The sequence below is a fragment of the Eleginops maclovinus genome, chromosome 11 (genome assembly GCF_036324505.1).
Source record: "Eleginops maclovinus isolate JMC-PN-2008 ecotype Puerto Natales chromosome 11, JC_Emac_rtc_rv5, whole genome shotgun sequence".
In the NCBI taxonomy this organism is placed as follows: Eukaryota; Metazoa; Chordata; class Actinopteri; order Perciformes; family Eleginopidae; genus Eleginops; species Eleginops maclovinus.
Genome location: NC_086359.1, coordinates 20,715,368 through 20,740,340, shown reverse-complemented (window position 1 = coordinate 20,740,340; position 24,973 = coordinate 20,715,368). Strand labels below are relative to the sequence as shown.

At 41.1% G+C, this 24,973-nt stretch overlaps 1 protein-coding gene across 1 annotated transcript in view; it reads right to left on the bottom strand.

Moving 5' to 3' along the window:
* spns2 (SPNS lysolipid transporter 2, sphingosine-1-phosphate) overlaps window positions 1–24,973 on the bottom strand; it is a 78,304-nt gene that overhangs the window by 18,458 nt on the left and 34,873 nt on the right. The window contains 7 exon segments of the mRNA XM_063894722.1: window positions 7,113–7,302; window positions 7,524–7,662; window positions 7,665–7,678; window positions 8,476–8,615; window positions 11,105–11,171; window positions 13,659–13,810; window positions 17,564–17,700. Coding sequence (XP_063750792.1) covers window positions 7,113–7,302; window positions 7,524–7,662; window positions 7,665–7,678; window positions 8,476–8,615; window positions 11,105–11,171; window positions 13,659–13,810; window positions 17,564–17,700 — 839 coding nt within the window.

Sequence of the window (24,973 nt, the reverse complement as noted above, 5' to 3'; positions counted from 1 at the left end):
TAGCTGAATAATGGGACATGTTCGGTCGGGTTATGGCAAACAACAATAATTTAAAGGCTGGCCATATAATAAACATGTATTTATTAAATCTGTAAAATGTTAATGATTGCATGTTTAGTCTTAAAAAACAACTAAAGAACAACATGTAATTGGAAGTGGATAGCATTTATGTTAAAAGCTGATATTAATGGGATTCTTTGGTGTTTTACAGACATTTCCAAGTCCAGGGGTGAAGCTCCAGCTCAACCTAAAGTTAATTTCCCCAAGACACTCCAGGGAGACAGAAGCAGGAGCTTCAAGGGTGAGTGGTATGAAGTTCACCCCTGGTTGGAGTACTCAATATGTGAAGACTCCACCTTTTGCTTTGCCTGCAGGCATTTCAGCTTACCTGGCCATGAGTCTACGTTTAATTCAGGTTCCGGTTTCAAAAACTGGAAGAAAGCTACCTATACAGACGGAGGGTATGCTGCACATAGTAGATCTGAGCATCACAAGAATGCCATGCTAGCATGGAAAGAATACCAAATTGCAGAAAAAAATCAGGGATCTCTAATGGGGCAATTAAATAAAGAGTACAACAAAACTGTTGAAGAGAACAGGGGGTACATCAAAACTCTTGCTGAAGTGGTTCTTCATTGTGCAACCGAGAACATTGCTCTGCGAGGGCATCGTGAATCTGAGGCCTCAAGCAGGAAAGGGAACTTTTTGGGTATGTTGAATATCATAGCAAACCATGACGACAAGATTTTGAAAAAGATGGATGGTCCCAGGAATGCTAAATATACAAGTCCTGACATACAAAATGAGATTTTGTCATGCTTAGCAGAGATGGTGCGCACATCAATAATCAAAGAAGTCAAGGAAAGTGGTGCTTTTAGCATACTTGTGGATGAGACTAAAGACAACAAAAAAATGGAACAAATGTCTTTTGTTTTGAGATACTATTACAATGGTGAAATCCTTGAAAGTTTTCTGGAATTCGAGGTAGCAGAGAAGCTAGATGCGGAGAGCTTGACAATAAAAATAATTCACCTCTTGTCCAAATATGGTCTAGAATATAAGACTAACCTTGTTGGGCAGTCTTATGACGGGGCTGCAGTCATGAGTGGCAAGCACAGTGGTGTGCAGGCCCGAATTAAGGAAGTAGCGAAGCTGGCTTTCTACGTTCACTGTAATGCGCATTGCCTTAATCTGGTGCTGGTGGACACTGTGAGAGGGATCCCAGAGGCTGATTGCTTCTTTTCCTTATTAAAACAGCTGTACGTCTACATGTCTGGATCGGCAGTGCATCCCAAATGGTTACAGGTGCAACAGGAGATGTATGCAGGTGCACCCAGAGAGTTGCAAATGTTGAGTGACACACGGTGGGCCTCCAGATATTATGCTTGCCGTAATTTGTGGGATAGGTTGCCAGCAGTTGTGAAAGTTCTTGAGGAACTGGGTGATGAGAACAGTGGCGAGAGGTCAGTAGGTGCCAGAGGCCTTTTGCCTCAGATTGATTTCCAGTTCATTGTGTTTCTTGCCATATTTAAGAAACTTCTGGGAGATGCAAAATTACTGTCAGACATGCTCCAGTCTTCCTCTTTTGATTTGGCCAAAGCAGTGGATCTTGTGGAGGCACTTATTAGTACTTTTGAATCTTACAGGAGTGAGCAGCAGGTGTTTGGTGATTTGTGGGACACTGTTTTGGAGCTTGCAAAGCAATGTGATGTCTCTGTAGACACTGCTCCAAAACGTAAGAGAACACTAAGTTCAAAGCTACAGGGATACCATGTTCTGTCTACTGTGGGCAGACAAGAAACAGGCGATGGCAAAGATTATTACAGGACAGGAATCTTTAATCTGGTATTGGACCGGATGCTCATTGAGCTCAGGAACAGATTCTCCAATCAGAATTGTGACATAATGCGTGGAATACAAGCTTTAAATCCAAGTAGCAGAAGCTTCTGTGACAAAGATAGCCTTTTTGCATTTGCCAAATTGTATGGGTGTGACCTTGTGGACCTTGAGCATGAGCTCTACCAAATTAAAAGAGTTTTAGATCGTAAGATAAAGCAAGGGATACAGAGACCACCTACAATTGTAGAGCTGGCAGCTTTTATTGAACCATACCAGGATGTCTTTGATGTTTTCTCCAGGCTTTGTAAAATTGCATTGGCAATACCTGTCAGCACAGCTGCTTGTGAACGCAGTTTTTCCTGCTTGAAGCTTGTCAAAACACACCTGAGAACTACAATGGGAGAGGATAGGCTGAGTGATCTAGGGGTGTTGAGCATAGAACACAGGAGGGCAGCGTCTTTAAATTTAGATGAGTTTGTTGATCGATTTGCTAGAAATCATCACAACCGAAGAATACAGCTGCTGTAAACTAACAGCTAAGTAACCAGCATCTGTCTGTTATACCTGCCAATTCTGCATCATTAACAGCCCCAACATTCTTTTGTTTTTCCTAAAGTGTATTATGTGACATGGGTATTGCAATGTTAGTACATGTCTGTTCTATTTAGACTTATCTGGTCAGCTTCCCAGACAGACACTCTCAGATATGTTCTCAAGAATTACAAAAAGACAATTGTCAAATTATTTACATGGATCTACCTACACTCACTCACTCACTCACTCACTCACTCACTCACTCACTCACTCACTCACTCACTCACTCACTCACTCACTCACTCACTCACTCACTCACTCACTCACTCACTCACTCACTCACTCACACACACACACACACACACACACACACACACACACACACACACACACACACACACACACACACACACACACACACACTGTTTGTAGTGAAACAGTTCAATGTACATGTTCTCACACACACACACACACACACACACACACACACACACACACACACACACACACACACACACACACACACACACACACACACACACACAATTCAATGTACATTTTACACATTGTTGATATTTGTTTTTCTTTATGTTTTATGGGACATGTGTGTGTGTGACGTTTATTTTTTACTCTTTATATATACATATGTTTATTATCGCAAATAAAATGAATATTGCACTTAAAAGGCTACAGTTTACTTTAATAAATGATCGCCTAAAATGACAATTCATATCGTGTCTTTCTGTCATTTGCACTAAAAGCTTCCCCTTCTCATGTTAAAGTCCTGAACCCCCTCACATAATCATGACACATCGCACTCGCACATTATCTAAGCACCCATTCCAATAACATGGGATTATCAGTAACAGTAAGACATCATTAGTGTCCATAAGAAGGTTCAATCCATTGTTTATGGCTAGATGAGCTGTTAGAAAAACTGCTGCTCTGAGTGATGCAGTGCGTGAGTTTTAAAATAGTAGTTTTTGACAATCAAGTGCCACCCCAAATAAAAGACTGGCCAGAGCTGGCCCCCCCAGAAATAATGTCCTGGCTACGCCCCTGATTACGGCTGTGGACCGATAAACACTCAGTACCGTACGCACACCAACCGGCATTTGCGTGTTTAACACCGTGTTTAACACTGGCGTTACCGCCGCTTAACTTAAATAATGAACAACTGCTTTTAATTACGACTTGGCCGAGATCTTAACGTGCTGTTCATGCGTTTCCCATGAATAGCCTACTACTATAACTCGGAGCGGAGCAGGATATAATTCGCATGTGCGACGTTGCTAGGCAACGTGTACAAAGGCTGGGGGGGTGGGGGGGGATGGGGGATGCCCCCAGACCCCCCAGACCCCCCCTACATCGGTTTAGTTTGTCACCTTTTTCAGCCCTTCTGAGTTTGCAGGTATGTACACAAATAACTAAGATTAGGGAGGTGTACTCTGTCTCTCTCTCTGTCTGTCTGTCTCTCAAGCGCCTACCCCCAGCACCTTTCATTGTGTGTAGTCATGCTGCTTAATTGTTATGCAGATTAAACATTGTTTTATTGAAATATTAGGTTTCTTTGTGATTTAAGCAAAATGTTGACCTACTGTAACTGGCATCCACTTAAGCATCAATGCCAGTTACATGCATCCACACAGTCCATGCCTCATAGTCAAGGCGCTTTACCAACTTTAGGATGACAGTGGTGCCTTCCATGCTCATACATTTCTAACCCACCATTCACACACAATACTTTGAAGGTCTTTGGGCGCATGCGTATATACAGATATATAAAATATATGCATAGTTTAATCTGTATGTATAAAAAAATACTGAAGATTAGGTTGATATGTTGAAATTGTGTGATCGTTAGTCTGATAATGGCATTATTAAGTGAAGAGTACATGATGACTTGTTCAGGACTCGAAGAAGCTTGGGACTTGGACTTGGACTCGACTTGGCTTTGGTGTTACTTGGACTTGGACTCGACTTGCCCTTCTCTGTCTTTACTTGGGACTTGACTTGGACTTGACTGCTGAGACTTGGGACTTACTTGGGACTTGCCAAACAGTGACTTGGTCCCACCTCTGCACTGTACTATTTGTGCAAATAGGTTACTGTATATACACGGGTTGGTACCAGCTAGTGTTACTTTCTTAGAAACAGACCCAAAGGGATTTGGTTGCAGTGGAATCTCTTTGTATGTCTGTATTGCCTAGATCAGTGGTTCTTAACCTGGGTTCGATCGAACCCCAGGGGTTCGGGGAGTCAGTCTCAGGGGTTCGGCGGAGGTCAAGACACACACCCGACTCATATGATTTCGTGATGACACGCCCCGCTTGGCCATCACTGGCTGCAGGTGATCACGCTACATCACTTGGCAGAGCCAGGTTCAACAGCAACTCTTCAGAACAACAACGCTCTCAACGTTTTGGTGTCAACAAATGGTAACGTACCCTGTTATTGCTAAGAAAGCCCTGGAGATTTTCATACCGTTTGTTACAACATATCTTTGAGAACAATCCTTTTCGAGGATGCTGGACATAAAAACGAAGAAAAGGAACAGACTTTGTTGCAAAAATGACATGAGAGTGGCACTTGCCAAGGTGAAGCCGCGCATTTCTGAACTGGTCTCTCAAAGGCAACAGCAGAAGTCGCACTGATTTGCAGTAAGTACTCATTATTATGTTTTTGTTTCTGTGTGAAAATCATGTTTTGCTGGTTTTGTTCTTTGAACACAGTGATGTTGATGCACGGTTCATTTTGTGCACCAGTAAAACATATAGCTACCTATGTCTTGAATTTGAAAAAATCACGTTTTATTTTTCCAATAAAGAAGGGTTCGGTGAACGCGCATATGAAACTGGTGGGGTTCAGTACCCCCAACAAGGTTAAGAACCATTGGCCTAGATTCATCTGGCACGGATTAATACGGGAGGTTTATGTGTGTTTCCTGCTGGGGAATAACCCCTCTGCCAGTGGGCCAGATCTACAGTACAGAACAGAGAGCTACAGAGGGAGTCTGACGGAGGAGATGTAGACAAGTTGGTTCTGAGAGCTGCGAACCAGACACCGTGACCGAAGTGTTGCCTCTCAGAAGAGAGAAGCCCGGCCTTTCCTCAGATTAGCTGTGTGTTGACGAGACAACAGCTGCGAGGGGTCGCTGGTTACAGCCGCGTCACGCCTTATAACATGACACATCTGTTGGTGCTTCACCATGAAACCTGAGCTTATCACTTACAACTGCTGCTGTACTGTACGGTCATTTAATAGTTTACAGTAGATTAGTCTGAGAAGAAGGCAAGAGTTTAAAAGTTACAACCTGTTATGATTGAACTTCTATCACACTTGTTTGTTTTTGTACGATATAATATAGTAAAATCTAGAGACAAAAATACATTTACGAGAAAAAACTTGAATAATTTCTGACATTACCATCATAGATTAAGTCATACATTTGCATGAAGATGTTCCGAATATATTCAATATTTCAAAGATCTTTTCAATTACCGCCATACTAAGGGGCTTTAATCAGCAGTTATCCCTAATTTAATAGCAAAAATATCTCCTCAAAGTGTTACTTTTTTTAGTTTTCTCAGATTAATACCCGTCCTTTTTTTATTTGTAGCTTCAATGGCCCTCATACGCCATCCTAATCTCCTCCTGGATATGTAGCCTTTGTCACCGATACTAACATATAAATGTGGTGGTGGTTCTGTCAAACAGCATCTGTCTAAAGTATTGTTGGACGGCTCTGTAATTATTTAATAAATGAATATGGACATTAGGGCACCTCATGTGTAAACTAATTCCTCAGTCACTAAATAAATGTGGGCTGTTGATCTTATCTGAGTTCATATCTGAACTTATTCAATTGAAATCATCATTTAGTAACTACTTTGTTAAACAGCTTTTTTCACCAGCATTCTCCAATTAATTAACAAGATTATTATTTAATACTGAAATCCTTTGTTGACTGAGATGGCATGTTATCGCAGTCCTATATAAGCAGAAAGTGTCCAAGATAAGATTACATACTTTAACACACCTCACATATACAGCAAGGAAGTCAGGGTTCACGCATGCCAAGGTTAGCAAGTTCCTCTACACGCAGGGAAATATTTTCCATCTTTTCCAGTTTCCAGCATTAATACCGCCCAAGCTGTTGAGAGTCAGTTCCTATTCCCATGTCTCTGATAAGAGTGAGAAATTGCTTCTTAGCTCGGAGTGCATTGTTTCAGGGCATGGGTTGTTAAGTTGCACCCTTTCCTGTTTCACAAGGCAATTAGAAACTCACGCACTCGGGGCATTAGCCTGAGACTTTTAACTTTTGGCTGGATGAGGTATGAGCCTCAGCTACCTGCAGCAGCTCCTGAGGCTGTCTCCATCTAACCTTCAATTAGAGTATTCATTATGAGGAGCGACACCCACTCACTGCTTGTGGGCCTGAGAGGATCTGGCATTAGGCAAGGTGTCTTTTACATGCTTTATTCCACCTGATGAGCTTTTACTAAGCCTTCTCTTGTTAGATTGGATACAAGACTTTCCCTTTTAATTCTCAGCCTCAGAGGCTAATCCTTAATTAACATAATCACTCTTTGTAGAGGGACATTTCTCACTAAGACACTGTTGATTCTTGGAAATAGTAAAGCCAAATGTGTCCTTATCACAACCCCTCTCCATTGTTTAATTAAAGTTCCTCTGTCGCACATATTTTAAACAGAATAGTTACAGGAAGTGAGTCTTACATAGGCTCCTATAATGCTCTTCTTGGCCACCACAAAGATGAGGCAGATGAAGATGGCCGAGCCCAGCATGCTGACAGCGCACACCAGCGGGTCGGCTCGCTCTGTCTTCTGGCGGAAAAGGCGAGTGGTGACCGCCCCGATGACCACGCCCAGGAGACCCGTCACACAGGTGATCGCCCCGAAGATGAAGCTGGACAGGAGAGCAGAAAGAAGACTGTTATTCAAAATGTATTCCATGCCAGTTTGTACACCATGTAATCACTGAAGGTTTCAGTTAGCAAGTAGCTGTAGTAGCTCATTCCAGGTCATCCAGCTTTGAAAACAATGATGGTATATTTTTCTTTTACAAGGTTTCACGTTACACCAGTGACTTCAAAGCCTGTCTTATGTGTTTAGTCATTAACCTCTCACCTGTCCGTGCTGCTGCAGATCTCTTTAGTGGTGCAGGGCTCTGCCGTCTTCTGCACGACCTGAGCTCTGGCCAGGTACACAGGGATCCACATACCAAACGCACCAGTGGCAAAAGACACCGAGGAGGATGCCAAGGAGGAAACACATAGCTCCGACTATCAAGACAAAGAAACAAAACAATTAAAGCAAGTCATTATCTTGGCTTACAAAAGGCAAACATAAACAAGCGCCTATTTGCTGTCACACTTGCTTCGTCTCTATCTCTTTGTAAATCCCATCGATAACAGGGAGGTTATACAAGATTAGTATTATCCTGCATGTGAGAATGTTTGAATTTAAAGCAGCCCTGGTGCTGAAATCATATGCAGCAAAGGTTGACAGTTTTACTCAGGAGACAAAAATAACACTTGTTAACACTTTCCATTGGTTGTGAATGTGGAAGACTGTGTAAAGCTAAAATTCACACTGAGCTCTCCTGAAATAGTTCCCATAAACCTGCATGGCTATATCTCAGTAGAGTTTATAACATTTCTTAAAGAAGTCTAGCTCGCAGGTCATATAACAACAAGGGCCTACAGTGTCGAGGATGCAAAGCTGCCCTCACAGTTTAGAGTGAATGATACTGGTTCCCTGAGTCCAGTGTAGACATTCATATGCCTCTAATGGCTAGTATAGGCTAACCAGGAGTGAACGTGTTTATGCAATAAGTGTGTTCAATAAAACATCAGAAATAACAACAACTGTGTAAAACACTTGAGGAGTTGGAATCAGCAAATCTTCGGCATTTCGACGGACTTATATTCAAAAAGTGAAGAAAAAAAGGTTTGCATGCCTGGCTATCTTTGATCTATTGGGGAAAAACAGATGAAGTTAGGGCCTCATCTCTGAACAGGTTAACAGGTTAATGTCTCCTAAACCTGGTATGTTCTCTAAATGGGATGGTCTATCTTACTTCTTGGCGAGTGCCTTCATGTCACAGAGCCAGGAAGTGCGGGTCTTGATGTATCCCATCTGGTCTGGGGCGCCTCTCTTCGGCTCGGGCACGAAGAGCAGGATGAGGGTTCCCGCAGTGATCCCTAAAGCTGGGGACACCTATAAGGGCCAGAAAGACATATGAGGCTTTGGATCATATTAACACATCTCCCTGACAGGACATCCACAGAGTGAGTGGTTGAGATGCAGGACAAAGAAAAGTGTGTTTACAACCTGAATGGAAGGCCAGTGTGTTTGCCGATACGCCTGACATCCTATACAAGCCCTTTGGAGCTGAGAACATTCCCTCTGCTTACCCTGTTGTGCATTTATGTGTGTGTGTGTGGGGGGGGGGGGGGGCTTTTCTGTGTGCATCGGCATACAAGACTCAAGAAGAGCTTTTGGGCCTTGAAAGCCTCTTTGTGAGCTCTGCACCAAGGTGAAAACCTTTATAAATGCCCATCTGCTATTATGTTCACTATCATCCTTTATGAGGTAGCATGTTCGTGCATGTGTGTGTCTATGTGGGGGACACAAAAGCAGGATGGGATGTGTGGCGGAGGATTTGGTAGAGTAATACAAATTGCTAACAAAAAAAAAACCATTTCATCCGTCAGGGGAAATTCATCATTGTTTATTATTGTAGCTAATAAAAGCCATTTATATGCACAATTACTGTGGTACAGTAAAATGCGTGTATGTAGGTGTGTATATGTGTGCACTTGTTTTTCATCGAGGGAGTAATTCTGAATTTGATGTGGCTCATAACATTGCTGATTATGCGGTTCAATGCAGTGGGTCTCAGGTGCGGGATTACACCAGCACTGATCATTTCCTTTCCCATAATGTCTCCTTTCTCTTCCACTGGTGTGGAGCAACTTAATTGGATCCACATCGGCGTATTATAATATGCTTTCAGCCAGAGGCAGCCTAATGGAAGAAGCTGAGCGAGCTCATTTTAAATAAAATTAATATTTGCTTTGTTTTGCACATTTTGCACTCATGTCCCTTCATCATTATTCAACAAGACACCAGGAGTCTGTGACCTTTGACCCTGACTCCCGAAGGGCCCATTAGACGCTTCCTGAATGGATGGTTGGCAATCAAACAAATTAGCTGCTGCCCTCTCCTGCTCCTCATATCTCTGCATTCCCCCCCATTCCTTCTTATCGTCTACATTTGCAAAAACAAGGTGGCTGGAAAATGTTGGGCAAAAACAAACGGAAGCGCTGTCGTGTTTTTTTCCTCAAAGCAGGATACCGCAGCACAGAGCCTGTTTCATGTCTTGGTATTTGTTTTCCTCTGCATGCCACACAGGTGATTAATTGGCTTTGAGATTGTTTTATTGGAATGTCATTGTGCCTGCTGTGGAACAAACTGCCCCGCTCTTTGTTTTTTTTTTTATATTCCACAAAGACAAGAAGAAATGGACGTGTGTCCTGTTTCCTTAAACCCAGTGAGATGTCACTTCCAGGAATCCCTTCCTCCATGACATGCTGAGGGAATGGTTAATGTCTTCCTTTAAAATGTCGGTTTGTGAGAGTCAGGTCATACTTTGTTTAAGGATTTTTTAAAAGCTGACCCCAAAGTCAGCTGCTCCTGGGGAGTCCCTTCAGACCGTTCATTGGTGCTATCCATTACTGCTGGTATGCCTCTAAACGCTTTGTCTGAAGTACTCATTGGAGTCCTTGTAAAAAAATGCTTTGACAACAGTGATTTATGGTCCTGATTTAACACTTGTGTCTGCTTTTAAGTATGCAGTAAGTGTGCTGCTGCAAGAGAAAACTAAACTGTCCAATAAGAATCTTTTGTTGAAGCAATACCTTATCAAGGTGGGACATCTCAACCATTTTCTTCAGATTAATTTTTCTTGAGAGCTTTTTCTTCAGCCTCTAATTAAAATAGAACCATCTCAATATTTTGGGGCACCTTTTTACTTTTTTTTTGTGAGCCAGTATGTAGGAAATTTTTGAGTCTATGCTAGGTTGGTGCCTTCTTTGGGAATATGTGCAAGTTGCACGTATTTTTTGCTTTCTCTGAAAAGCATCGGTTCCTGAAGTGCGTCATCTCCCAACCATGGACTCCATTGTTCCCCTTTGTTTAAAAACAGACTGTTGAAGACGCAATAGTGAGCTGGTGACGTAAAACTCAACCTTTTACGTACAGTAAGTAACAAACATAACACAAGTTTTAAATGATTAAATCAACATACTTAGAGCTAACCTAGGCGCTAATGTTAATTAGCACAGCGGAACTTAACATTACATAAATCCACTTTCAGATCAGAACAGAAAGACACTCCAACAAATGACTTCTTAGCTTGAACTCATATTAGGTGATGTTGAGTGAGTTTGATGTTACATTTTCCAGAAATAATTCTAGAAAGGGTTTTGTAGGAGGCTGGAGGCTGAGCTGCTGATGATGTGGATGTATGTCGGAGCCTTTAGCTCTCTCTGCTCTGTCACTTTCCTACAATGTCAGGGCTGTGTCCCCCCCCCTCCCTGACCCCAGATCCAAGACAGTCCTCACCGCCGAGCCCTGCAGGAGGGGCTCTACATCTGTCTAAAGTTGTGTGCATGTGTGTGTGCAGTGTTGGGGGATGACCTTACCCTCAGTGCCCAGTGCCAGTCTCCCGCAGCCACCTTGGCGCTGGAGCCCAGGATGTAGCCCAACCCGCTGCAGAGAGACAGAAAGACACAAAACATCCTATAAATAACTCAGAACCTGATTCACTCAGCACACAGTATGCTGTATATAAAGTAAATGAGTCAATCTGCCTACACTACACACTTCCTGTTTGTCTGTGCTTTTGAGTGTTTAGTTGCTTGACATGGAGGGCTTATGACAGTGTAACTGATCAAAGCACCGGTAGCTACTTATCTGGTTGGTCTATTTGTGGAAGTGTGATTCGTGCACAAAATGCAGGTGCAAAGGTTTCCGCCCACTAGCCAAGAGAGCACTCCTGTGACACGGTTGTGTGAAAGCTGGAGGCTGTATGTTGTCACAGTGTTATTGAATTCTACTGCATTTCACTTGAGTTTAAGCGTGTCATGTGTGATGCAGGGACAAAGCAGCGAAATACTTTGAGGGAAATGTTGCCAGATCTGATCAGATAAAGCGCGCCTAATGCTGGGATAAGCCTCCGCTGCTAGATAGCATCAATATTTGAAGGACAAAGAGGATTTATAGAGTAAACTGAAGAACTGATAGCTAACTCTGTGGTCCTAATCTCAGCACAAAAAATGTTTGTGTTCAGTATAACCAGAACTATTTAATCTGATTATGATAATCTGATTCCAGCTTGCTATTTCCTACTTTTCTTTGTATTAGGTGACAATAAACTGACTTTTTGGGGATTTAAATGGTTGGATTGAAAAGAAAAGGCAATCATTTTTCTTGTACAATGACAGCCCCCCTTACCACCATAATAATAACACCAAATGAGGGAGTATTTACTAAAAAGATGTTCTTATTGGCAAAATACCTAGACATTTCATTTATTTCCCCTATATTTGTCACCCATCGTAGTTCATTCCTTAACTAGAAATAGCCAGTAAAAGTCAGTCAGACTTCCTGATTTTTCAGAGAACCTGTTTGTTTGCATGCACAGGGCCTCTGGCCAGGAGGTGCGGTTTTCCATTAGATTAGCTGATTGGAGCAATAGATTGATGATAAATGTAGACAATGACTTAACTGTGGGTTGTTATCTGCATAGGCTGCTCAATGGCCAAAAGATGTTTAACTGGCTTAGCATACACATACTGACACAGAGCAAAGGGAAACAGTCTGCTTCCATGATTAGATCTCCAAAAATAACACAGCAGTATAAACGGGCTCAGACAGCATATGATATTTCCAGTGGGTGACTAACAGCTAATCTTATCAGAGTCCACCCAGAGAGTGTTTGGAAAGTTCAACACCCACAATAAAACTTGAGCATGAAAAAATATGCTCAGATCAAACACCGGCATGGCACGAAAGCTGTCTCTGTGGCCAAGTTTAAATTATGGGGGGAAAGGGAGAGCAGGGGAATCCATTTCCTGTGAATCCGGTTTAATTCCTGAGGTCATTTCCTGGAAACGGTCATAACAACCTCAGTACAAACAAGTGGGAGACTGGATAGGATATTTAAATGCACTTTACTGAGGCCCACTCTTTCACCTCCTATTGTCTCTGTTGCTGGGCAGTTTACTGTGACCCAAACATTACGGCATAACACAACCACTCAGAGGGCAGGGTAGACTTTACCTTACTCATTGTGTACAACTGTCACAAATCAGAACGGGAATGATTCATTGATTAGTTGTAAATTATTCAACTAATTGCCATCTATTGTGTAATTGATTAAATGATTTGCGTAATTTTTAAAGAAATACTTTTTAACATTCTCTGATTACAGATTCTTAAATGTAAATCTCAGCAAGTTTCTTTAATCTTCTTTTACAAAACAAATAATTTCTGGACATCGACTTGGGCTTCACGGAAACACTGATCGCCATTTTCTAAAATGTAATTAACAACTATTTAATTAATCTTGAAAATAATCAACCGCTTATTATTATTAACAATGCAACTCATTTTAAAGTTGCCAACCGGTTTTATGTTACAGTTTACAGAGACTGCAGCTTAATCTCTTTTAATTCAACATTTCCTTGTCTGTGTTTCTGCGTGCAGGTGCTGGAAAACACTGCAGGATGCTGCTGCTCAGACGCATACTGTTAGGCACTGTATACAACGATAAACCTCAAGTGGCATCCACCGGTACATTCATCTTTTATTACTTGGCTTTGCTTGTTTTTTCCCTGTGGCCCTCTTTCTGATTGAATGAACTGAAAAGGCTGGGGATTTGAGCTTAATAATACCGCCTACTCTCACAGCCCCACGCCACAAACCAAAAAGCCTCTCGTTTCCACAGCCAATTGTAAGTTCTACTTTTCTTTCTGCAGAGGGCTCTTTGTGTGTCTTGAAAAGAAAAGAGTCAGATAGGAGCAAGCCTGACCTTTGCTATGTGAGGATAATTTAAATTATCGATGCTCATTCTACTTTGGATTTAACATGTTAAGAACCAGCTGGATTGGATGAAAGCACTGAGCTATAGTTTCATCAAATGTCCACACCTCTAAATATAGAACTGTTGTTTGCCGGTGTCTGTCTGGCACTTACCTTCCCAGTGGGATGGCCAGGTAGAAGACAGAGAGCATCATGGTGCGGCTGTTGTTAGTGAACAGGTCTCCTATGATGGTGGGAGAGATGGAGGAGTAGCTGGACTCTCCGATACCCACCAGGCCTCTGGAGAGCACAAACAGCCAGTAGTACTGCAGATAGAAAAAGAAAAAAGAAATATGAGTTATGTTATAAAGTTCCGAGACAGAGCACAATGTCAAATACCCAACAGCGGTTCATCCGGTCGGAAGTCTTTTTCCTAAGAAAAGTTTCATTATAGCACAAAGCAGTCCAACTGTTCCTATATTCCTAAAATAGGAAAGGTGTTTAAATGCCCATGTTGTCATGTCAGGCTTACATTGCTGATCGTAGTTCAGTACGAATGTGTATTTGAATGCAAGTTGAAAAAGCCACATGTATCTTCTGATTAACTACCTCTGACTATTTATGAGATTTCAAGGTAATCAGAGGTAGGAGGATATTGCTAAAATTATTATTTGCAGTGTTTATCATCTCCTGGATACATTTCATATTTTTCATGTTACACACATTGCCTGTTGTCATATATCAAGACATCCAAAATTTGGTTGCACTTGGTCCAACATTTTAAGGAGGTTATCTTTGGTCAACCAAGAAAATGTAGCCAAAGAAAATGTCAAGTAGCATCACATTAGTATTTTAATGTGTAATCCAATTTAGCTATATTGAATTACCATGGCATATTATCTTTCATCAGAGGTGATAAATGAAAAGATGAATACTTAAAAGACTTTAACAGGACCATGCACACTGGTGGGGGCACTTGTGTAGGCAGCTGGATTGTTAACTGTTTCCATGGAAACCACTACTGACTGGATACAGACTCTGGTATCTGCTTGTGAAGCTATAGTAACCTGGTTCCTGAACAACCTGGATGGAATGATTCATCCTGTCAATATAGGCCATTCGTTTCAGTAAAGCAACACTGTATTTCACTTGGTAGCTTTCCTTACGGTCAAATTTCCTTACATTACGTTGGAAATTATTATATTTCCACCTGAAAAATGCACAATGTGGGCCTTAATAATGTGAGAGTGTGCTGTGATCAAGCGTGGTGAGGTTACACTGTAGGGTTTGTCAGCAGTGAAAAGAGATTGATGATGGTGCTGTAGGTCGCAGAGCAGAAATGGTGATCCCTGCTGACCCGAGCTCTCAGCCGACACTAGAGGCTTCACGCTGGTGGATGTGACATCATGTCATGGGGTCATACACACAGCCATCAAACATGACCTGCCCTGGAGACTACAACACACACACAAATACCTCCTATTTAAGATGACACTCAAGGGATCCATTCCATGAAAGAAAATAAATAGTTTCTGCTGTGGTATTTACATTTAAAGGGAGATTTACCCTCAAATCCAAACAACATATTTGTCCTCTTACTTGTAGTGCTATTTATCAATGTAAATGTTTTTGGTGTGAGTTGGGGGATATCGGCCATAAAGATTTCTGCTTTTTCTCCAAGATAATACAACTAAATGGCGCCCAGTTTGTGGTGGTCAATGCGCCAAACATTCCTTTCAACAATGTCTTACCCTCAAAATCATGACGCTGCTTTTTAATGTAATCCATAAACCCTGTTGTGAGCAGTTTAATGTAGGAACCTTTTTTTTTTTTTACCGGACTACACTCATGAACTGTATCAACACGCAAATGCAAGGATGCATATCTGTAGATATGGCTAGCTCACCTAACAACAAGGCTAGCTAACGTAACAGTTGTAGTTGAAACAAATAAAACAGTTCCCCATTAAAAACTGTCCACAGCAGGTATTGTGGATTATCTTAAGTAACTGGGCATGTTTTTATGAAAGAGACATTGCTGTTGAGTCAAATTCATTTTTTTGGTTCTCTGAGCACCAGTGGCCAAGTGCCATTTAGTTAAATTATATCGGAGAGAAGGCAGACATTGCTATGATCAAAACCTCCAACATACAGAAACTTACACCAAAACAATCTAGATTGATAAATAGCATTACAGGAAAATAAACCCCAAATATGAAGGCTATTTTAGATTTTGCTATGAACTTTCTCTTTAAATTGTTTGTTTCTTCTTTTATGTGGGAGCCGCTGTGTTCGTGATTGATCACAGCTGAGCTCTCCCTGCTGTATATCTTTCTGTTTGTCAAATTGTTTTGAGTGTCAGTCAGTCTATTTTCTTCTTTTAATGGCCCGTCGTTTAGTGGGATCATAATGGTAGTGCTGTTTGTTTGTGTGGTCACCAGACTTTCATCACCACTTGGAAAAGAGATGCAAGCAGCAATGAACAAAAACAGAGATGCCATAGAAGTGCCAGAAAGATTAAGTTGCTTGCAAAGGCAGAACACTCCGATTTGATAAGGAGAATAAGGGATAGTTATTTATTTTATTTATTACTTCTGTGCATTTTAAAAAATACTTTATAATGAAATGCTATAAATGACATTCCACTTTTCAACCACCTTTGTCATGCTCTTCTTACTTTAGTTGTTAAAAAATATTACAGCTGTAATGATGACAATCACTCCTAAAAAGATTGGAGGATCGTCAATCAGCCAGATTAAACCGTAACATTCATTATAGTGTCACCCTCTTTATAGATCATATTTAATGAAAAGACTCATGTTTTCATTGGGTACGAGTTTATAAATAGACCTCCACTAATGTGTTTCAGATTTTAAATGCCATACAAGTGAACATTTTATGAGTCTAATCTGTTGTGCTTGTGCAGAAATAAGGGTGAAATCTAGCTTTAAAGCAGTGGCAAATGCCTGTTATATAAGATCTGAACTCTGTGTCTGCTGCATATCACTCAAAAATGCCCCACAGTGTCTTAAATGCGTAATGATAGGACTCAGTTGTAAGTGGTCATTAACATTTCATTACACGTCATGTCTTTCATCTCTCATGGCGACAGCTGTTTCATAAGAGCCATCTACTCTTGTCCCATTTGACTGTCACTCTCAGGATTATGTCTCAAAGGGGAAAGTTAAAGTTGAGGGCAAAGTACTGCAGGAGCTGAGGATCCCATCTCCTCATCAGCAATCAGCGGCATTTGTGGCATCTATCGGAGCAGAAGAGGCCATTCATTTTTTATCTTAGCCATGAGCAGCATGAATGTACTTCCTTCTTAGGCAAATAGCTGCCATCTTGTCTCCAAGCAGACGAGTCTATAGGGAATTTAAGTGGAAGGACGCATCCTGAGACATCTCCGAGCTGTCATTCCCTTCCACTGCTCTGGGCTGAAGAGCTTTGGCTTACTCACTGCGGGACTTCACGACGCTGCTCTGCATACAGGCTGCGTGCCGCATAACTTTAACTCAGGTAGCATTTGAAGCCACACATCCCTGCAAGTGGAACGACTTCAGATCATCGTCAGTCTGCTCAAATTTGATTGTGACTGTCCTTCATGACTGTATAAAGGGTCTACGCAACCCCGCAAACACACATGCACTGAGCCTTTTACTGCAATGTGATGGCGGCACACCCTTCCCCTCCACTCATGGAATAATTTTATTGTTTAACGCATTCAGCAGCGCACAGGGGCTTTTAGAGATATCAAATCTAAATCCACTTGTCAAGGGGCAGTGAAACAACAGAGCCTTATCGTCTAAACAGTTGTAATTGAGACAAGTCTGAGGCATGGGCCTTCATTAGTTGATTGGCTGGTTGCCAGAAGGAGAGGGAGGGAGGGAGAGACATAAAGAATGTCTACAAAGGCAAAGCGGGTGTTCAACATAAGGAGCGTGTCATTTCTTTTACTAGCCTTAACATCAAGCATATCCAGATCATCGCAGAATAATTAGCTTGTCACAGTGACAGCTGCCTAATTGAATAAGACTGCAGCTCTTGTGCTGCCATACTTTCTGTCATGCAGTGTCGTACCTCTATGCTGATGAAGGAGCTGGACAGAGTAACAATGGACCAGAAGAAAATGCCACAGCTCAGGATGACCTTTCTGTTGAAGCGGTCGCCCAGGTAACCGAAGATGGGAGCCGCTACCATGAAGCTGCAGATGAAGACTGCGGAGGAAGGAGAAGACAAAATGTTAGTTTCCATAGAGTGACATAACATGACTATTACAGATGCAATCATTTGTGCCTCAGCCTTTGTATTGCATTCACAGCTTCATGTATTAATGCTTTTTACTCCAGGCAATTGCAAATACGCTTAACAAATCCTAAAAGTGGTTTAGAATTGTGAAGATTATATTTCTTCAGAAAAAGAACTGGTATCCTTGCAATAGAGTTTATTTTCTGCCCTAATCCAAAATCCAACAGAAAAATCCCCATCCCTTTTTAATTTTTTTACGGGGATAACAAGGATACTAACTTTCGGGTTGACCCATAAAAATAACTGGAATTCCTACTGGACCCAGACAAGCGTTTTAGCTTTCAGATCCCCCTTATTAGGCCAAGACCTGTCCAGATTGACTGTGTGATAGCAGTCAGCCACAGGCACACTGAAGGACTGCCAAAGGACACCTACATTCAACACAACCAATCAGGATTCCATTATGCTTCATAAGGGAAATATTAGATAGAGATCATACAGCTGAGGGATGCCTCTGGGAAAGGTGATGTAGGTCGTAAGTGATTCGATTTGTGGAAATAGAGCGGAGATCCTTGATGGGAAACCTCTTGAATATTGCTTTATGGCTTTCTGCCTTTGCTTTAGACATATAACTTTATAAATATCAGGTATGTTGTTGATTAGTTTTAAAAATCAAAATTAATTCAACTTGTGAGTAATATGGAGACAAAAGTCTGTCTCAATTACAATGGAACAGTTGAACATTAAGTAAATTACACAGTCAGAAATTACTAGAGGAATGCTAGGATTAATTTTGTATTTACCTGACATATATATAAAAAAAATCCAATGCAAATATGGCCTTTAAAAAAAAAGGGATATCAAGTGGGATATATTTATCAGTGAGGATTGTTCGAAAACCTAGGAAAGTGGCCAAAAAGAGAAGCTCCTAAAAAGGAGAGTTAGATTTGATTATGTCAGTTATTTCAAACAAATAAGAAAAGATGGAGGGAAAATCCTTTTTAATGTATTACTGCAGGAAATACAATTAAACTGAACAGATGCAAGGAGATTAAAAGCAATATATCACAAAGCAGCACCAGAGGACTGCGGTGGCATTGTGGTCATAAATAATTCCTCCATTTTAATTTCTTACAACCAGACTTATATCCCAGTGAAAGAACACATGCGCTTTAAAATGTTCCTCCCTAATTGCCCCGCAGCTGAGGGGACAACTAGTCCTCGTTCTCGGGGCTTTTAGTCAATATTTATGAGGACCAACCCAAACAGAAGCTGAATCTAAAATGCTCTCAAACTGTGTTCCGTGTCTTTGCAGAGGGGAGAGGGCAAAATGTTACTCTCTTGACAGCACGGATAGGAACTAAGGGAGGCAGGCTGAAGTGTTTTGACACATCATCAGCATAAACATACAGAAGAGGAAGGGAGGAGAGACATGAGATAGAAAAATGGGGAGGTTATATAAGACATAACCATCCCACATCTGCTCAGGCCAAACAACAGGATAAGGGGACATTAATCAGATTAAACTGTAGTGATGAACATGTGATATGAGGGTTTGATAAAAATAAAAATATGTGGTTTTGTAATCATATAATGTTGTATATTTACCACAAACAAATGTTATAAAAGCAAGCATGGTGCATTACGTTGTAGCACAATGTTTATACAATGTACCATTGTATTTATTTGATGGCCTTATTCTGGCAGCTTCAATATAGATGGCGGTTCATATTACAGTGATATATTAATACATTTAAGGTCAAAATACAGGAAATAGCAAAACAGCTAAAGAACACCTATCCAGCATGACCTCTTTGTGTCATCTTGTAAAACAAAATCTAATTTCAAAAAGTGAAATGTAATCTCAAATCTAATTTAAATCTAATTTGAATTATTATTATTAATGAATAAATCAATTACAGTTTTGGCTTTCACAGGTGCTACTCATTTCATGAGTAGAGTATACCCCCCCCCCCAAGTATGTTTCCCCTTTCAGCCTCACGTCTCTTCCTCTCTCTTCCTGCAGTCTTCAATGTGAGCATTTATGAGGCTAAGTGCTGCAGGTCTGTTGTGTAATACTAAATGACAGTGATGACTGCTCAGTGCAGGTCCGGCTCTCTAAAGAGCTTTAGCTTACCCTGCAGCCACGGCACTGCTGGGGAAACCAGGCACAAACACACACAAACATACACACACAGCAGGGTGTTCTGCATTGCAAACTGGAGATAAGATGAGGTCCACTATCAGCTACCGCCAGCGTGTTCCAAATGTTTTTTTTTTTTAAAGCCAGAGATCGTTACTCTCCCTGGCTAGCTTGACAGAAATACATATCCTTATATCATTAACTGGCCTATTAGAAGTCATTAGCAGGACCCCACTTCAGCCTCTCTCTGTGTTTCTCATTCCAGGTAATTTTGTGATTTGTTGATAAGCCGTGCCCTTTTTCTTGAGGCTCATTATCACCTCTTGGGAGTGTCAGCACGTGGGAATGAAGTCAGGTGCTCGCAGTTATTTAGTTTTAACCTTGCTGTTTTCTGAGCAAGAGGACGGAGCCATGTGTTTGTATTCTTTAATATCCTGCACAAATGGTATGAGCTAAGCCCCAACGAAGCTGGGGAAAGAGATAACGCTAACCCTTACAAATCATTGGTGCAGAACAAACAAAAGTCTCTAAAGCTATCTTAGTTTAAATCTAGTCAACAACATTGTTGGCTGAACTCCCAAAAGGGCATGTGTGTCAGATAAACATTTTGACAAGAAGCTGCTTTAAACTGACAGAATAATAACACGATGAATTACCCTCACACATGCTTTTTTATTTGACAAGGGGCATAGAGGAATGTTGGCAGGTTGTTTATTTTAAGCAAAAACAGGTACACCCTTCAACTGAATCGGGTTGCGTAGCTGCATTTTTTCCCCTTATTAAATTATTTCTAATCAGAGTTGGCTCTTACATCCCTGCTCTGCTCCAGATTTGACTTAAGGGAGGATATCTACTGCTCTTTAACCTGATTTATAGATCCACAAGGGAATGAAATAATGAAATAGGCCTTAATGACAGAAGGACATAAAGTATATTATGATATCAAGAAGGAGACACCTGGTACTTGTCATTAATTATATACATTTCAATGCAATGATGCAATATATCATTGTATAAATAACCAGATTGTGCATGGTGTAATAATCTTCATTACATAACACACATGCTGTTATGAGACTGGATGCACAGTGATTTCATATGTAACCTTTATGGAGGCTCTTCATGCGCCCAGGAAATGCCCTGTCACAGAAAGTGTGAAAAACATCCCAATGTTCTCCTGTCAGTTTTCTGTCAAGGCAGCCCAAATGAAGAAATCTGTCATGCTTGGAAACCATGACTTCCTCATCCTTTTGACGGATCTGGTATGTTTTCTTAAAGTAAAATAATGCAGAGAAAAGGTCCACGAGTCCTTACAAGACACACTGTGAATGGGTTGAAGTTGCAAGACAAAAAAAAAAGCCCAAACTGAACAACACCAGTGTTACCTATCACAAGGTAGCCCCGCCCATATTGTCTATTTTACTCTATGGGTCTATCATTTACAAAATGAACACCATAGTGTATTGGAGAGGACTTGAAACTAGCCATTGAGACAATTGAATCGTTAGGAAAATGTTTATTGAGGATAAGAAACAAAAGAGAAGTCATTTTCTCATAGACTTCTATTCAATCCAGCCCCCTGCTGGCCATTCTAAAACAAAATGCAGGTTTAATTCACGTTCCTCGTTGTCTTCACTGTTCAGCTCCGCTTGGTGTGAGATATATTAGACTCTATTAGAGAATGGTCTCAATGACAAGAAAATAAATGGGTTCAGAGTATTTCTAGACATTGTAAGGAAGATAAACAAACCATTACTCACAATAAGTCTTCACAGATGCCAGGTCACACCCAAAACTGGATTTTTGATGATAAAAGTTGAATTTTCATAACTCAAAACTAGTGGATAATGTGTAAATAATCTAAAACTTGTTTAACGGCTCTGTTGAACATGTGATTAGTCGAATGAATAGACAGGTTTGATTGGCACTTGAATTTATAACACGCATAATATGTCGCCCGTCCTCTCAAGTCACATTCCTAAACTGACCACCATTGTCTCAGTGCTTATTCCTGTTTGTACAGTGGAACACCATGAGTCCAAGAGTTTGTGTGATCTCCATGGTGCCATCAGAGATAAGCCCTGGCTAATCACCAAAGATGGAAATCTCTCATAAATAAAGTGCACATGTTAGAAATATGCAGCAGGAAAGCCCTACCAGTGAGGAGCCGCAGTCTGGAGGAGACTGAGACTGTGTTTGTTTACACTGTGGGCCGAAGGGGGGGAAAGTTTTCATAACCTCCATTATAGAACAATGGTCTGCTTTGACTTCTGTTACAGACAGGGTCTGACTCAAGCTGCATTTTCAATGTGGTAGAGGCAGCTTTTATTACTGAGCTCCAAATCATGTCAAACACACTGTAGGACATTAAAACTATCATAGAATTTTTCTGAATAAAAAGGCAAACCAAACACAAATGTACTGATAATGTATGTTGAATACTTTGATATTTTGATAAAGTTTTTAAAAAATGTCTTTAAATGTATTTTAATATATTACTATTATTAGAATGTATGTAAAGTAGAAGTTTGCTTCACCTTTATTATTTTAATAATGTCATTAATTTCTATATACACATTATTAGAATATTGTGTTCTCTATCTGTATGACCACTGTGATGCCCCTGTGGGTTTATCTGGAGAGGGTGTGGCTGTGGGATGTCTAACTTTGATTGCAGTAACTCAGGGCACCTGGGCCCGGTGCCCTGTAGCTACTTAAAGTCTCCCTGCCATACTAACGCTCTGCTCTGCTCCTCTCTGCTCTGCTCCTCTCTGCTCTTTCCCGCAGGCACCAGGTTTTGGTTTGGTATACTGTTACTTTAGTTGTTCTACTTTGTACATCTCAACACCCTCACACATACACGTCCATGCAACCCTCACCAGGGGCGTGGCCACGTGGTGGCCAGGGGGGGCCACGGCCACCATTGGTCAGAGTATGGCCACCCTGCCGGCCCCCCCAACCTCACGGCACGAAAAAAAAAAAAAAAAATACAACAAACCCTCATGAACAGAAATGGTATAAAGCTGAAATAAATGCATTAGTATTTTTTTTTTATCAAGTCGTTTTATATTGTCATTCGTCACTTCTGCTACAAGCCCCATATTCGCAACATGTTGGGCCACGCCCCCTCCAACGTGCCTGCATTCTGACAGCGCTTCAGTGGAGAGACTAGCACTGGAGACGAACGCGCTGGATATACCACTGTAACTAACAGGTGAGTAAGTTGGTGATACTTGAAAGGATCATTGAAATGATAAGATCATTTAGTTATCTTCACACTCAATTAAATGTGTAATGATGTCTCGACATTAAGGATTTGTGGCAGAGTGAGTTGAGTAAGGCTGCTGTTGTTATTTTTGCAAACTTGTAAAATGATCTATGGCTAGCGAGCTATCGCTAGCTAGTTAGCTTAAGTCCATTCCCAGGTGTCACTAAGTCATAGATAACGCACTGTCGCTAGTTTACACTTGAAATGGAATAAAAGCAATCTAAAGTTAATGTTGTGTAAAACTTTTCTTTAAAAAGGACACAATGAAAAGGATAAGTGCCTCAGGGGGAGACAGAAAAATCAGCGCTTTTTTTGCCAGCACCAGAGACCAGCAAGCTAGCACGACAGAGAATGTTGCAGACAGAGAAAGGGAAACAGAAGGAGCTAGTTGCGAAAGCATGACAAGTACAGAAAGGGAAGCAAGTGGCAGTGAATATTCAGCAGACAAGTTGACAGAGACAGAGCAGGAGGAGGAGACTGATACTAGGAGAAGAGAATTTAATTACAAAGTCTGCCCTCCAGGTGAGTGGTTATCAGTAGCTGAATAATGGGACATGTTCGGTCGGGTTATGGCAAACAACAATAATTTAAAGGCTGGCCATATAATAAACATGTATTTATTAAATCTGTAAAATGTTAATGATTGCATGTTTAGTCTTAAAAAACAACTAAAGAACAACATGTAATTGGAAGTGGATAGCATTTATGTTAAAAGCTGATATTAATGGGATTCTTTGGTGTTTTACAGACATTTCCAAGTCCAGGGGTGAAGCTCCAGCTCAACCTAAAGTTAATTTCCCCAAGACACTCCAGGGAGACAGAAGCAGGAGCTTCAAGGGTGAGTGGTATGAAGTTCACCCCTGGTTGGAGTACTCAATATGTGAAGACTCCACCTTTTGCTTTGCCTGCAGGCATTTCAGCTTACCTGGCCATGAGTCTACGTTTAATTCAGGTTCCGGTTTCAAAAACTGGAAGAAAGCTACCTATACAGACGGAGGGTATGCTGCACATAGTAGATCTGAGCATCACAAGAATGCCATGCTAGCATGGAAAGAATACCAAATTGCAGAAAAAAATCAGGGATCTCTAATGGGGCAATTAAATAAAGAGTACAACAAAACTGTTGAAGAGAACAGGGGGTACATCAAAACTCTTGCTGAAGTGGTTCTTCATTGTGCAACCGAGAACATTGCTCTGCGAGGGCATCGTGAATCTGAGGCCTCAAGCAGGAAAGGGAACTTTTTGGGTATGTTGAATATCATAGCAAACCATGACGACAAGATTTTGAAAAAGATGGATGGTCCCAGGAATGCTAAATATACAAGTCCTGACATACAAAATGAGATTTTGTCATGCTTAGCAGAGATGGTGCGCACATCAATAATCAAAGAAGTCAAGGAAAGTGGTGCTTTTAGCATACTTGTGGATGAGACTAAAGACAACAAAAAAATGGAACAAATGTCTTTTGTTTTGAGATACTATTACAATGGTGAAATCCTTGAAAGTTTTCTGGAATTCGAGGTAGCAGAGAAGCTAGATGCGGAGAGCTTGACAATAAAAATAATTCACCTCTTGTCCAAATATGGTCTAGAATATAAGACTAACCTTGTTGGGCAGTCTTATGACGGGGCTGCAGTCATGAGTGGCAAGCACAGTGGTGTGCAGGCCCGAATTAAGGAAGTAGCGAAGCTGGCTTTCTACGTTCACTGTAATGCGCATTGCCTTAATCTGGTGCTGGTGGACACTGTGAGAGGGATCCCAGAGGCTGATTGCTTCTTTTCCTTATTAAAACAGCTGTACGTCTACATGTCTGGATCGGCAGTGCATCCCA